This window comes from Nelumbo nucifera, chromosome 8 (genome assembly GCF_055504915.1).
Source record: "Nelumbo nucifera cultivar China Antique chromosome 8, China Antique-T2T, whole genome shotgun sequence".
NCBI classification, from domain to species: domain Eukaryota; kingdom Viridiplantae; phylum Streptophyta; class Magnoliopsida; order Proteales; family Nelumbonaceae; genus Nelumbo; species Nelumbo nucifera.
This window is the reverse complement of record NC_142656.1, coordinates 1,800,597-1,814,871: the sequence shown is the minus strand read 5'-3', so window position 1 is coordinate 1,814,871 and position 14,275 is coordinate 1,800,597. Positions and strand designations below refer to the sequence as shown.

Here is a 14,275-nt window from a genome sequence, read left to right as displayed (position 1 = left end):
CGTATCAATCTTGATCAGTGTTCCCACTTGCCATAAAAGAACAGAGCCAGCGAGCCCCAAACAGTTGGCTAGAAGCAACCTCAACAGCTGGTCTCATGAGTCATGACTCATGATAAACAAAACTCAAGTACCAGATCTGACGTGGATGACAATGCCACATGGATTGTACACCTGTAACCAGAGCTTCATCTTTTGGTTGTGCAATGGCAAGGGTGTTAAGCTGATTTTTTCCACAAACATTGGCAGGCAAGCATACTAAGTTTTTGCTGATGTGACAGTTGTTTTGTTTCGAAAAATTGAATAGCTCGCAAGTCATGTTCCATGGGAAGTTGGGAACATTTCTGGTGGTATCGGGTGCAAAAAAAAATGCTTGTATAACTAATAACATCATACAGATGTATAATTGAAGCGTTAATACATCCCAATTGACAATTTGACATGTCCAGTGCCTTGTATTCAGTATTCACCATAGAACCGAGGGGATTTAGTCCTAGAAGTACTGAAGCTACTAAGACTCCGTTTGGGGTTGCTCCCAGGAAGCATTTCTGGCTGCCAATAGCTTGATTGTATTCCATCAGATATTGGAGTAACAGATAGGCTACCATCTCAACGGATGCCACATCAATTGAGATATTATTCACTTCCCCAGTCTAACAAGCATCGAATATTTAACTAAGAAGCGCTTGGAAACAAGGGCTCAGGTGGTGTTTGAAATCCGAGACATCATCACTTGTATTTGAAAGTTGAAGTTAAACATGTAAATGATTAACCCCCTACATAAGATTTTCCTTACCATTTAAATATAAGAAAACACAATAACCATTCCGGACTGTAGTCCATAAATTTGTAAATAGTCAAATAATCCTAACTGTGCGGCAGATCCTCACCCCCACCCCCACCGGCCCATCCCCAAAGAAACTCAAATTGCCGCAACCGTAAATAAGGCCACAATTAATCAACAATCAGAGAATCTATTTCAGACATCCCGTGTACCATTGGCACACCAGAACAGTTGTCACAAACAAACGGTGGAAGTCTGGTACCTCTAGCAACAATCATCATACATGAACAATTTTGTCAAATCTACAGAATTTCAGGAGCAAAATTATCTCAGTTCTGATATAAATGGAGGTCTCTTAACTTCCACAGTCTTTTTTTCTTGTTGTGGTACAACCGTACAAGTGCAACTGGGATCAGTACAATTTCTGTCCTCCAGTAGTGCAGGCCATGTATTCTTGGCTTTGAAAATGAAGATAATTTGAATTCAAAAACAACGTCATGCTCTGATCAACAACTCATACACATTGTTGTTATTATCACCACTAACACGCTTCAACATTTCAAAGCTTCTACGACTACCCAAGAAATCAATTCGTTTGAATTGCACAACGCCACATTCTATTGTTTCTTTACTGGCATAGACTGATCGTAGCCGTTCAGCATGTCTAGAGTCTGTGTGGATTGCAGCTTCTACCTCATCTGCTGACATGTTCTCCTGCAGGATGAACCATTTCAATGCCATTCAATAGGTAAATTTTAAGACCAGCATACTAGAAAGGGCTATATTGAATAGATAATCTTATCCAGTTGAACAAACTTCAGGCAATTGGGAATTGGAAAACTTGTGTGGAGGTTCTTAGCAAATCTGTGAAAGAGGCAATTGGGAATGAGATAATCCTCTCTCACCCTGAGATACACACCTCTTAGAATGCCAAAAAGAAGGCCAGGTCAAGGCCAACCTAGTCTCTCAACCCTAATATTTGGTAACTAAGCCCTGAAAAACTTAGGCTTTGGTCAGGCCTAGGCAGGTTGGATGAATTTAAAGGTTTCTTGTTCATCATGTTTTGTACTCCTATTCATTTGGGCTTTGCAGTCAAATTTAGAAAAGGAAGCACGGAAAAAATACAGGCATATAATTAAATGCATATCTCTACGAAGACACCACCAAATGCATATTTATACATGGCATGCATAATTTATGCATGTGTCCATGTGCACAGGCCCAAGACAAATAGCATATACAGAGTGCACATGTTCTAGAGTTTGCATACTTTTTTATGAATAGAGTTCGCATACATTATAAAAGCTCAAAGTCAGCACTGGCCCCTCAACCCAAGCTGCAGTCAGCTAAATTTTCCAGACCCAGGCCCTGCCTGAAATTCCTGGCCCCAAAGCTCAGGTTGGGTTGGACCAAACTCTGAGCCATCCATGTTGAAGCCTTAGATTAGATCAGTTTTAATAGAAGATAAGAAATTCTCCACATACCTGATAAAATGCATAGATATGTTTCAACACCTGCAAGCATGTGAAACCATTGCTGCTGAAGAATGTTCTAGAGGAAGGCCCCATCTCACCAAATCGGTCAATTGGAAACAGTATAGTAAGAAAGTGATTTTTGAATATCAACTCTGCCTTCTCACTGCAACCAACAATGTACAAAAGAAAATAAACATGGTTATAAATAAAGCTTCAACTGAGGGACATCAAAGATGCATACCAGTGCATAGCTGCATTTGTATAAAATAATCAGGAAGCACCATTGGAGGCTTCTACACAAAATTAACCTAAAACAATGATTGGGCCTATTTGATATATATACAATCTTCTATGACCATCCTCAAATTATTCTAGAAACCCAAAAATGCAAAGTACTTTCTTGTTATACTTCTGACACAGAAGACCTCCAATGCAGGTCATGAAAAGTCTGCACCCCAATGCATGTGTACCTTTAATACCAGTAGAAAGATGAAATTTTGTAATGAAATGGGAGAAATGGAGATTTTATGAACCTTTCTCTCAGCGGACGGGTGAAATTCTCAAACAAAGCTTCTGGATCCCTCCCATCCCCTCTTGCATCAAAAAACACAGAGGTGTGTTGTTCGCTAACATCTTCAAAGCCAGAAGAGTCCGTATAAATACAAGCAGCTGAAGTTGGGTCTGATATCGACCAGCAGATTGAATCAAGAAGGCTGCTAGGGGTTATTGGGCGTATTGGAGTCTGGCATGTCTGCATTTAAATGATAAGGCAGAATTGTCATTGTATATCAATGAGTTATCAAATGTGGGAAAATATTGTCCTGATGATTGACAAACAATATCCCAGTGGAAAATACTCTTGTTAGGGGTATGACCTGCTATGTATCATTTATTTAAGGTTTCTCCAAACAAAAAATAATGATAATCCTAAGTACACCATGCACATTTTCTTTTACTTCTAAAGTTCTAAACCCCCCAACCCAATCCATCTCATGTAATTGGGTTGTGCTATTATGTGTCTCTCTGGGAGATAAATGTTGGCTCTCAGTGGAGATTGGAAACCTATTTTGGTCATTCAGCATGTGCAGCAAGAGTACTAGCCAAAGGAAGGATGTCTCATCTGGTCACTGGGTCTCAACTCTCAAGTGATCTTCTTAACTTAATTGTAGGGTTGCCCTGTGCAAACCCCCTATCCCACTAAGGTCACCTCTTGAAAGTACCATTACCACTTACCACAATATACACACTAAATTAAACATGACTAAAAATTAAAGGAAAAACAACAGGCATAAACCCAGAAATCACTTATAACTCACCTGCATACGGCGACCACGGCGGTTTCGAATACCAACTTTGGCTATGTTTACTCTTCGCTGCCTTTCTTCAAGGCTTTCTCTACATTTTCTTTGTGCTGAAATCTCCTGGGAAGTCAGAGAAACTTGAGGGTCACAGGCTCCATTTGCTTCCTGAAACAAGACAGACCAATACACTGAGATTAAAAGCTAAGGATGAGAGAACTGACAAGAGAATGTTGATCAATAACCAAAATTACTGGGTTCCAGGTTATTTAGCAAAAGCCTGGGCTTGTTCTTCTGGGGTGGTGAGGAATTCACTAGGAAAGCCTTCGAAGAGTTTGAGGAAGAAGAGAAAAGAAACTTTGAAGATATGATCCTATAACTCAACAGTCATCTTCTCTCTCGGGTGATATCTTATCACCTTCCTTATGTATTCTCCTTTTTTATTTTAATGAAATTTTTATTTTACTTTTGAAAAAAAAAATACTGAACATATTATTATTTTGGTCTAATAAAAATACAGGCAACTAAAGAACCCCTGGTTTTTTTTAATTTTGCAAAGGAAGTCCAGACAAGAACTTTGAAGTTATATACTTATATTGCATATAATTTGTTGAAAAAATAAGGATACCTGCTCAGAACTGCCATTTTGAAGACTTTCCAGGATCAGGCCCATCTGCCTGGCTAAGTCAGCAGACAAGTGTACAAGCCTTTGCACATAATTCTCTTTTGCTGTTCTGAGAATCCATAATGGCTGAAAAAAGAACTTTAACATCAGATGAGCTTCATGGTGGCCCGAGGTTAAAAAACAATTACTTATCTCGATGTCTTACATGTGGCACACAAGGCCATCCAACTAAACTGCACTGCAGACTATCCAAGTTCTATGCCAACCTTAGTTTGGGATAGCAACAATTGGACATTGAAATAAACCAAACCACCAACAGAATTTTTTTTGTAAGAATGCAAATTGAGTCACTCAATCTCTAGAGAATGTAGGCCGGTCTATACAAGAAAATACAGATGCAGAAACTAGTACTTACCGTAACAATAGTGCTTGTGTGGCCAATATACTTCTGGATTGACCGTGCTTCACACACAATATGACTCACACTGCAACCAACGAACCAGTGATCAACAAATATAGCACCTTCTCTAGTAGCTGCATCAATGACCTACCACAAAATGCCCCAAACATGAATAGAAATAGAAACATTGAAAAAAAAAAAACTCTACTGAAAGCATAATACCATAAAATGATAATTAATAAAAAAAAAACATGCAAAAGCTTTTCTACTTCAATTTTCCAAAAGTATATAAGGTAATGCTCAATAAAATCTACCTTGCTTCGTAGATCATCTGAAATATCCGAATCGACATATATAGAGTGACCAGCAAGAACTGATGCACTATTTTTACCAGACTCCTTTCCCAAAAATGGTTGATGTTTTTGCTGAGTTTGACTGGATTTTTTAGTATCTTCATGCAATCCAAGAGGAAGACAAGAATTCTCAGCGCCAACAAACCCAACAACTCGATTTAAATCCTCGACTTTTAAACCATGCTCTCCAACACTTTTTACACTGTAAAGTGATTCACTCAATCTCACTGCAGCAAATGTCAAGCATTGAATGTCAACTATTATTTTTTTATAGAAGAATCTCAACCATTAAAAGAAGAACATATTTTTTTTTCATGGTCGGTAAAAGCGAAAACATCAACTTACCATTTACTTTAAAATTTCAGTAGATGGTTCATTATCAAAGGCCAACTTTTCGGCCTTATCTGACTTTCTAACTTGTTCCCCTTGTTATAATCAGCAACAAGTAAAAGAAAATAATCGAGGGAAAAGGAAGTATGAGCAGAAAGGAGAAGAGCCTTTCATCAGGGGCAAGGTAAAGCCCCCAAGAAAAATCCAAATAAACAATAAATGTGCTGTGGGGGGTTTCTTGGCATCCTTGGGCTTATCTTAGGCCATGCCAAATGCTATGTTGGACCTGCTATGGTGCTGGGAGACTCAAGGCCCGTCCAAGCTGGCAAAAAGTGTGTGGAGGTCTGTTCCTGCAGCTGTGATCAGCACTATCTGGGCGAAAAGAAATAGCAGAATTTTCCAAAACAAATCAAAAGATGTAGACAGTCTAATCTCTATTTCTTTTGGCAAGTTGGTGTCTTGGAATGCAGTTGTAAAAGGTCTCCAAACCAGGGTACTTGGAGCCCAACTGAGATCGAGAAGCCTTCTAGAGTTGTAATGTTCTATGGGCTTCGGGCCTTGTGTATGGCTCTTATTGTGGGGCCTCTTTGTATTCTTCTTCTCTGATTATTAATAAATTTACCTTACCTTTTTCAAAAATAAAATAAATATGTGTTGTGAGAACAAAATCCTGTTTTGGGAGGATCTATGACTATGGATTGGTGGCATGCCCCTCAAATTGCAATTCCCAATGCTCTACTCCCTTTCCAACTATATATTTGAACCAATTTCAAAATATGAAGTAGCCTCCCCTTCTAGGATAAACTAGGCCATTGGCTTCAAGAGGGGGTTGAGGGATAATGAATGTGATTCCCTTGTTCTGTTACTGGCCAAATTGGATATGGCTTTCTTGGATCAAAACATGCAGGATAATAGAATTTGGTCTCCGTCCAATGGTTCCTTTTTTTTTTTTGATCAATAACACTTTCATTAATTCATCAGTAGAAAATTTACAAGTGGAAGACAAACACACTTATCTTCCAAGAGTCACAAAGAACTTCAAGAAAGGAAAGAAGAAAATACAAAGATACAAGGACACTAACATTACAACTTAGCCCAAAACAAGGAATCCCTTTCTGCCCCTTGTTTTGCTAAACCGTCAGCTAGGGAATTAGCTGATCTCTTAATCCAACATGTCTTAATTTCCATCTCCCACACCAGCCATTTGAATTTCCTCTTCTCATTGTTATACTTCCAAAGATCATTTTGTTCTTTGGTCAGCCACCCTATCTCCACCTCTGAATCCCCTTCAATTATAAGTTTCTTGATGTTCAATTCCTTAGCTTTCTGGGCTCCTTCCATAACTGCACATATCTCAGCTCTAAGGGAGTCACCCACTCCAATTGGGCCTGAGAACATAGCAGAGATGACCCCATTTTCATCTCTAAAAACACCCTCGATCCCTGATTGTCCCGGGTTTCCCCTACTGCATCCATCAAAGTTTAATTTCAAGAATCCACTAGGTGGGGGGGGGGGGGGGGGGTCCAAACCACACTCATTACTGACTTGGTCTACATGCAACTTGCAATTTCACCCCACTTCCTCAACATGTCATCCACAGTGTAATCTGTGAATATTTCCAGAGATTTCAGCCACTGTACCGCCCTAAACTGTATGATAGCCCTCAAATCTGCTGTCCCTCTCTGAGTTTCTGAGAATATCCTGGAGTTCCTTTCTTCCCACAGTGTCCAACATACTGCAGCCCTTAGTCCACTCCACATTGTCCTTCCCCTTTTTTAATCGCCACCTGAAAAAGGAGGGGGCGAAAAGGCCCTGCATGTCTGATGGGGGATCCCAACTGCATCCAAATAAGGAGAAAGCCCAATCCCACAATGACCTCGCGAAGTGGCACGACACCATTAGGTGAAAACCAGTCTCCCCATCTGCTTTACATAGAACACACCACTGAGGTGACAAGCAAGTATTGGGTCTCTTCTTTTGGAGTAGATCACCAGTGTCGATTCTTTCCAGATAGGCTTCCCAACAAAACCTACCAACCCTAGGAGGTATAGCTCTGCACCAAACCTCACCAACAGGAAAAGGGGACAGGGTAGGACTGGTGGACTGACTTAAGACTTTGAAGAACGAAGCACAAGAGAAAATGCCATTGGGGTTAGGTGTCCAAATTCTAGAATCTGCCCTAGTGGAGTCTAAGACAATGTTATCAAGAGGTGCAAGAAGGCTCGAAATACAGTCGAAGTCTGAATCCCTCAAATCCCTTCTTAGACCCAAGTTCCACCCAATCCCAGAAGTGGAAGAGGACAGGGTGGTGAAAGGCGAGATCGGCTCATTTTTCAAATCAGAAAGAGCGTATAAAGACGGAAACTGATCCTTTAGAGGAGCGCTCCCCACCCAGGTTTGTTCCCAAAATTTTATGGAATTACCGGAATTCAAGTCATACCTGATATTAGGAATGAAAACTGGAAGCAGGTCATGAATGGCTTTCCAAGGAGAGTTGCTTATGATCCTAGCTCTGATTCCAATGTCCCATCCGTTGTGCTCTAGCCCATGAATACTTGCCACTATTCTAGCCCATAGCTTCTCCTTCTCCAAAGGAAACCTCCACAACCACTTCCCCAGCAGAGTCATATTCCTTCTCCTAATACTCCCAAGCCCCAAACCACCACACGACTTACTCCTGCACACTATTTCCCAGCTAACTCTATGATCCCTCTTCTCTTCTCCCGGCTCCCACAGGAAATCTCTCATTAACTTCTCTAATCTGTTAGCAATCTTCACTGGGATTTTAAACACCGACAAGAAGATGATGGGTAAGTTAGCAAGCGTGGCCTTAATTAATGTAATTCTCCCGCCAAGAGAGAGGTAATTATTTTTCCAGGATACCAATCTTTTTTCAAACCTTTCCATCATCGGGTTCCAGAAGCTCTCTCTCTTGGGATTATCACCTAATGGTAATCCTAAATAGTTCAGAGGCCACCCCGTGACTTCACACCCCAGCACTTCAGCACTCTCCCTGATCTCTCCCTCCTCCAAATTCACCCCCACTACACAGCTTTTCCCAAGGTTAACCTTCAAATTGGACAGTTGCTCAAAAGTTGTATCACCGACTTTAAATTCCTGATAAACCTCACATTACCACCTTCACAAAACAGAATCGTGTCATCAGCAAACTGTAAATGTGTGAGGGGGGTTTCCATCCTCCCAACCCTCCAGCCTCTAATGAGCCCCCTAGAATCTGCTCTGTGAATCAATTTCCCCAAAACCTCCGCAATTAAAATGAACAAGAAAGGAGAAAGGGGGTCTCCTTGTCTTATACCCCTACTGGCTGAAAAGAAATCTACCACTGTCCCGTTCACTAGCACTAAATAATGACAATTCCGGACACAGCCCATGATCCACTTACACCATCTAGCCCCAAACCCGAATTTGGTTAAAACTTTCCTCAAGAACTCCCAGTCCACCAAGTCATAAGCCTTTTCCAAGTCCAGCTTACAGACCACTCCCTTCTTCTTATCCCTCTTAAAGTTCTCCACACTCTCATTAGCAGTTAAAATCTGGTCTGTAATTTGTCTTCCACTCACAAAAGCTCCTTGATAGTGTTCAATAATATCCGGCATTACCTTCTTCAGCCTCAAAGACAACACTTTTGCAATGATCTTGTACAAGCTATTCACCAAGCTTATTGGCCTAAAATCCTTCGGGTGGGATGCATCTTTCTTTTTGGGAATTAAGGCTATAAATGTAGAGTTCACACCCGGATTGACAATTCCTCTCCTGAAAAACTCCTCAAACACCCGCAAGAGATCATCTTTCAAAATATCCCAACAATCTTGATAAAAAGCCATTGTAAACCCATCCGGCCCTGGAGCTTTTGTTCTATCCATAGAAAACACAGCCTCCTTGATCTCTTCTATATTAAAGCTTATTTCCATCCTTCTCTTGTTCTCCACCCCTACATCTGGCCAATCCAAACCTTCTACCCACACCCTTCTACTCACAGGCCTTCTTAGAATAGATTTGAAATGCTCCACACAGGCCCTGGCAATCTCCTCTTGCTGTACTAACTCAACTCCATCTACTACCAATTTGGAGATAAAGTTCTTCCTTCTCCTGCCATCTGCTAGAGAGTGGAAATACCTAGTGTTTCTATCTCCCTCTTGCAGCCATTTACACCGAGATTTTTGCCTCCAGCTAATTTCCTCCTTGTGCAGGCAATCCTCTAACTGTCTTCTCAATTCTCTCCTGAGGTCATTGTCTTCCTCTCCAAATTCTCCCCTTTCCTCTTTAAAGTCAAGGCTTTCAATCTTCTTCATCAAATCTCCCTTTCTTTCTTCTGTCCTCCCGAACTCCATCAAGTTCCACTCCTTAATTCTTTTCTTGTGCCTCTTTTTTTTAACCTACTCATCCACTCTAATTCTTTGGGGGTAAATTTCCCAATGATAATAGCATACGCCTCAAGGTGTTTTGGGGGCACCTCACCTGGAGGTGTGCAGGCCTTTTAAAACACTGTTCAGTAGTATAATTATTGAGTACTCAATATTTTTCCCTTTAAGAAAACAGTACATTAATTACCACCTTATTTTTATTTGTATAATAATTATTTTTTCATAGTAAGTTTGTATTACAATTTTTTCCTCTAAATAAATGTCACTTTTACTGCTATTATTTGTAACACTTCCCTATCTCTATAGTCTTCAAGTTCTTAATTCCACCTTTTTGGCACACCTTTATAGTGGATAATTATGATTTAGGGGCTGTTTGATAATATCTGAAATGTCTGAACTGAATGACATATAGCTTTGTCTTTTAATGGATAAAACATTTGGGGGTATTGTAATTAACCCAACTTCAGTTTCAACCATTAGATCACAACTCCTTAGTTACTCATTCACTAAAAGACAAACAATAAGTTATTGAGTTCAGCTACTTCAGCTATTATCAAATGGCCTCTCAGTGTGTAAATTTGCAAAAAAGAAAAATGACTAAAGGATTATGAGACCCACATGGCGGGCTTAACTAGTAAGTAAAAATTAAAAGAAAAGGAAAAAGGTTGTAGCATTGCTCACCATTCCTCTTAACGCTATCCAAAAACCAGCCCAGAGTAACTATGAAGAGACCCATTTTCAACCCATGCTTCAGAGCATGCTCAAATTTACGTCCACCAAAGCTGTGAAGAAGGGTTAAGAATCCACAACGGCGGGGAGTTATACATTGGCAAGAACTCATATGCTAAAGAGAAACACTAGGACAGAAGGACTAAAATCCACATTTCTTTTTGAATACTATAATGCACATTCAACATACATGGAGGTGTTTTACTTACTTTCCATGACAATTTTTACCCAACAAGATGATGATAGCATTCCAATCCATAAAAATTTTCCATGGTTTTCCAAGTGTATTCAAAGAAAATATATGTTATAACATGAAGATTGTAGCTTTGTAGGTTTAAGTCCTACATAAGCTAAACCGTTAAAACTCTAAACAGCATGGCTACAAACTACAATATGATAGCTTACTTATCCAAACATCAAATTGAACACTAACTCATAAAAGCATAACAATAAGCAAATGTAAGGTGCACCTAGGTTTGGGAGGTGAACCCTGAAAATAAGCCTCACTTCTGTGCTTAGATTTGCTTAAGGTGCCTTTTAAAAGACTGACTCAGAGGATATCTACAAATTAGAGGCTATAAAGTAGTGAGATGTGAAAGGATATCTGTACCACCAGATGAGTACATTGGGGATGCAAATCAGGACTATATTGACCACCTAGTCTCTCAGTTGCAGCCATGACTTGCTTCCTCGCTTCTGTCACATTATGAAGCATAAGCGTAAATTAGTATAAGTCAATTACTTCAATAAAGTAATAGAATACTGGAAACAAGAAAAAGGTAGTGGATGAAGCATGCCCAAAAAAATAAAGAGATGGCAATATAAGTCATACAAGGAACTTGCTTCACTCATGACAAAACAGTATGAGAATTCAGGAGGATATTAAAGAAAATTGTAATGAGGTATTCTGGGCAGAACAAAGCCATTTCCCTGCCTCTTCCTTGAATCTGATGCAAGCCCAGAGGACAGAAATTCTTTATCTTCTAAATTCATATCTTCTATTTTTCCCCTAATGGTTTAAACACTATCTTAGGCAAATTTTAGAAACATAAAATTACACCATACTTGGAGATATCAGGATCTAAGATTTTGCACAGGGCCCTAGTATATGCTAGTAACTTGCCAAAAATGAATTCTATTGGACCAAATAATCCAAGATTCCAAGTTAGCAATCAAGTTCCACTCCTGGAATCTTCTTTTTTGTTTTTTTCTTTTTCAACCTATGGCAGGTGCTTCTTTTCACAGGTTTTAATCTTGTCCAAGAAATACGACTGAGAAATCAGCTGATTCAAAATCCAGAGAGAAAGAGAGAGAGAGAGAGAGAGAGAGATCACAGATGATTTTACAAGACAAATAGCTTACCACTTGGAATCGTGAACTCTATTATTACACTACAGTCCTATTATGTGATTCAAATATCAATATAATACCAAGTAAACTAAGCTGAGATACAAAGTTAAAATGGCCTATCCCAAGAACATAACTCTAATCACATTCCATGTTTTTAAATAACTAAAATCCATGGCTAGCTTAGTTTCAAGATCACAAACCCCAAATTTGAAATGTTTAAAACATCATTGAGATTGAAATTGCCATCTATAAATAAGATATCTGAAACTCTTTATACGGATACCTTTGGATAGTCCAGTAACACATATAACCAAACCAGAGAAGGGACCACTGGCTTGAAGCTTGGGCTCGGACATAACAGAAGAAGCCGGTGACATGGGCTCGAAGGACTGCAAACCTCGAAAAGAAGACAGGGAAGAGGGAAACCCGACGAACAGCCTCGAGCAACCCTTGCTGTTGACCACCTCAACTCTACTGCCAGCCATGGTTACTTCTCAAAGTTCTAATGCAACTCTTTGTGTAATTTGTGGACAAGTACTCAACCATCTTCAGAAACAAATACGTAAAAGTTCTCCCTTCGACATTCTTCCTATTATGTAAAAAGCATTTTAGAGACTTTACTCTTGGAATCTCAATTCTTACCACAAGCTCACGAGAATGCCGTTAAATATTTTCCATAAGAAAACACCAAACGTTTCTCTATTGTTTTCAGTAATTCAGCGATAAGAGTGAAACCCTCAGCTGGATTACCAGAAACCATCTAGGCAGAGGAGAAGTTGTTAAACTAATATTTGGAGTATCACTAAAAAACAAAATTAAATAATGTAACAAATTATGGCGGGAATTTTCTATTCAAAAATGTATGTAGCAAAATAAAACACCTATTCTCTGAACTGATTTTTTGTGCACACTTGTAGAGGGAGGATATCAAACAGCACCAAACATTTCAAAGTAACCCAGATTTCCACTCCAGATAGAAGTGAGATAGGCTACCCTGAAAACCAGATACATTTTCTGTTCCACTGATAGATGATTCCCAAATTCTCACCTTCAGAAAGGAAAACCAAACATCACAGAGCTTCGGCAGAAGGGCTACCGGCTACCACTGAACAGCAAACAAATCCAAATCCATCCAGTCATATATTCTCTCAAGCGAACAAAAAAGACCCATTCCTACTAGGAAAAAAAAAAGCATTACAATAGCACCCAAAATGCCAAACAATGGCGAAAAGCTCGTGAAATCAAATTTACGCTTTGCAGTGAGAAGATGAAAAAAACGCTGCCGAATTCCTTCAAAAGAAACAACTCAGGTCTTTCCAAAAGAAAATCACTACTGTTGTTGTTTCTTTTTCGAGGTATGCGTGAGATTGGAGATTTGGAAGTCAGGGAATTTGAAGAATTTCGAGAGATATCGGACAAGAAACACAGCACTTCAAAAAGAAAGACTGGGTCTCCCAAAATGCTTTTCCCACTCCCCTTTTCTTTTTTTCTCTTTTATTTAGGTTTCCATTCCAAAAAGGCGCGTCTCTGGCTCCCTGCTGACAGGAATCACTCATCCCATTTGTATGAATGATGAACCACCGGGAAACTTTTTTTCCTCGTTTTGTGGCCCAATTCCAACCAGCGCTGCAACATGTACATGGATGATTGCATTTGCATACTGATCCCATTCGAATTCAAACCGAACCGTATAACTTGGATCTGGATGATTACCCATTTAGACTTAACCAATTGATGAATTGAATGAAATTGTTTTTTGTATATTAAATCAAAATTCGAATTCAGAATGAAAAGCGAAAAGGCGCAATAACACTTTTTCTTTCAGTGTTTTTTTTATTCATATTCTAATCGCAGCAAAAGAGTTTTTTAATTAAGCGCCAGACTGAATATCACGACTCACAAAGGGGGGTTTTAGGGGTGAGGAAAAAAAATCGAAAAATTGAACTGACCGAAAAATCGATCGAAATCAAACCGAAAAATCGGTTAACCGAATCTGTTGATTTGGTGTTTTTAAAAAACTAAAGGTATGATTCAGTTTTCATTAATCAATATAAAAAATCGGTAATTAATTGAATCAATTGGTATACATATATTTCTATATATTTTATATATATAATATATACATTATATTTGTATATATTATAAATTAATAAATATGCATTATATATATAAATATATGATATATTATTTATTATTTATTTATTTAAAATACAATATTATATATATATTTATAATTTTTTATTATATTTTTATAATATATTGTAAAAAATAAAAAACTGAAGAACCGAACTGATGAGTAACTGAATCGATTAACCAGTTAACCAATTGATTTTAATTCGATTTTAATTACCAATTTTTCAAAAACTGGTAATATCGATTCAATTACAAAAAAAAGAGGCCCATTGTCGGTTAACCGAACCATGAGCACCCCCAGGGACTTTTGCTCTCGTCAGATTGAAAATTTGAAACCCCATGCCATGCAGCACCATTTTTGCTTCCCGTCCCACTTATCACGCAAGGAGTGGATATTCGCTCTTATCAGAGATCAG

At 38.9% G+C, this 14,275-nt stretch overlaps 1 protein-coding gene across 7 annotated transcripts; it reads right to left on the bottom strand.

Moving 5' to 3' along the window:
- Window positions 1-924: 924 nt before the first annotated feature.
- LOC104600519 (BRCT domain DNA repair protein) lies at window positions 925-13,371 on the bottom strand. 7 transcript variants are annotated; one of them, XM_010263499.3, is made up of 12 exons: window positions 12,925-13,371; window positions 12,775-12,831; window positions 12,010-12,315; window positions 10,981-11,072; window positions 10,329-10,431; window positions 4,894-5,159; window positions 4,595-4,726; window positions 4,183-4,305; window positions 3,573-3,722; window positions 2,790-3,007; window positions 2,266-2,419; window positions 925-1,495 (listed from the first exon to the last, which is right to left on the bottom strand). In XM_010263499.3, the coding sequence occupies exons 3-12, from the start codon at window positions 12,209-12,211 to the stop codon at window positions 1,277-1,279; spliced, it is 1,659 nt and encodes a 552-aa protein (XP_010261801.1). In that variant the 5' UTR covers window positions 12,212-12,315; window positions 12,775-12,831; window positions 12,925-13,371; the 3' UTR covers window positions 925-1,276. The 7 variants fall into 7 exon arrangements, with proteins under 7 accessions (XP_010261801.1, XP_010261802.1, XP_088750109.1 ...); XM_010263500.3 differs by having other exon boundaries at window positions 12,978-13,371; XM_088893983.1 differs by having other exon boundaries at window positions 12,775-12,902; window positions 12,978-13,370.
- Between the last annotated feature and the right edge of the window lie 904 nt (window positions 13,372-14,275).

What these genes read in the sequence shown, in the direction of transcription:
- LOC104600519 (XM_010263499.3), bottom strand. Translation starts at nt 12,211, where the DNA reads ATGGCTGGCAGTAGAGTTGAGGTGGTCAACAGCAAGGGTTGCTCGAGG. An exon ending in TGTTACTGGACTATCCAAAG is followed by an intron (nt 11,073 to 12,009) that starts GTATCCGTATAA and finishes ATAATGTGACAG; the next exon opens with AAGCGAGGAAGCAAGTCATG. An exon ending in GGATAGCGTTAAGAGGAATG is followed by an intron (nt 5,160 to 10,328) that starts GTGAGCAATGCT and finishes CATTTGCTGCAG; the next exon opens with TGAGATTGAGTGAATCACTT.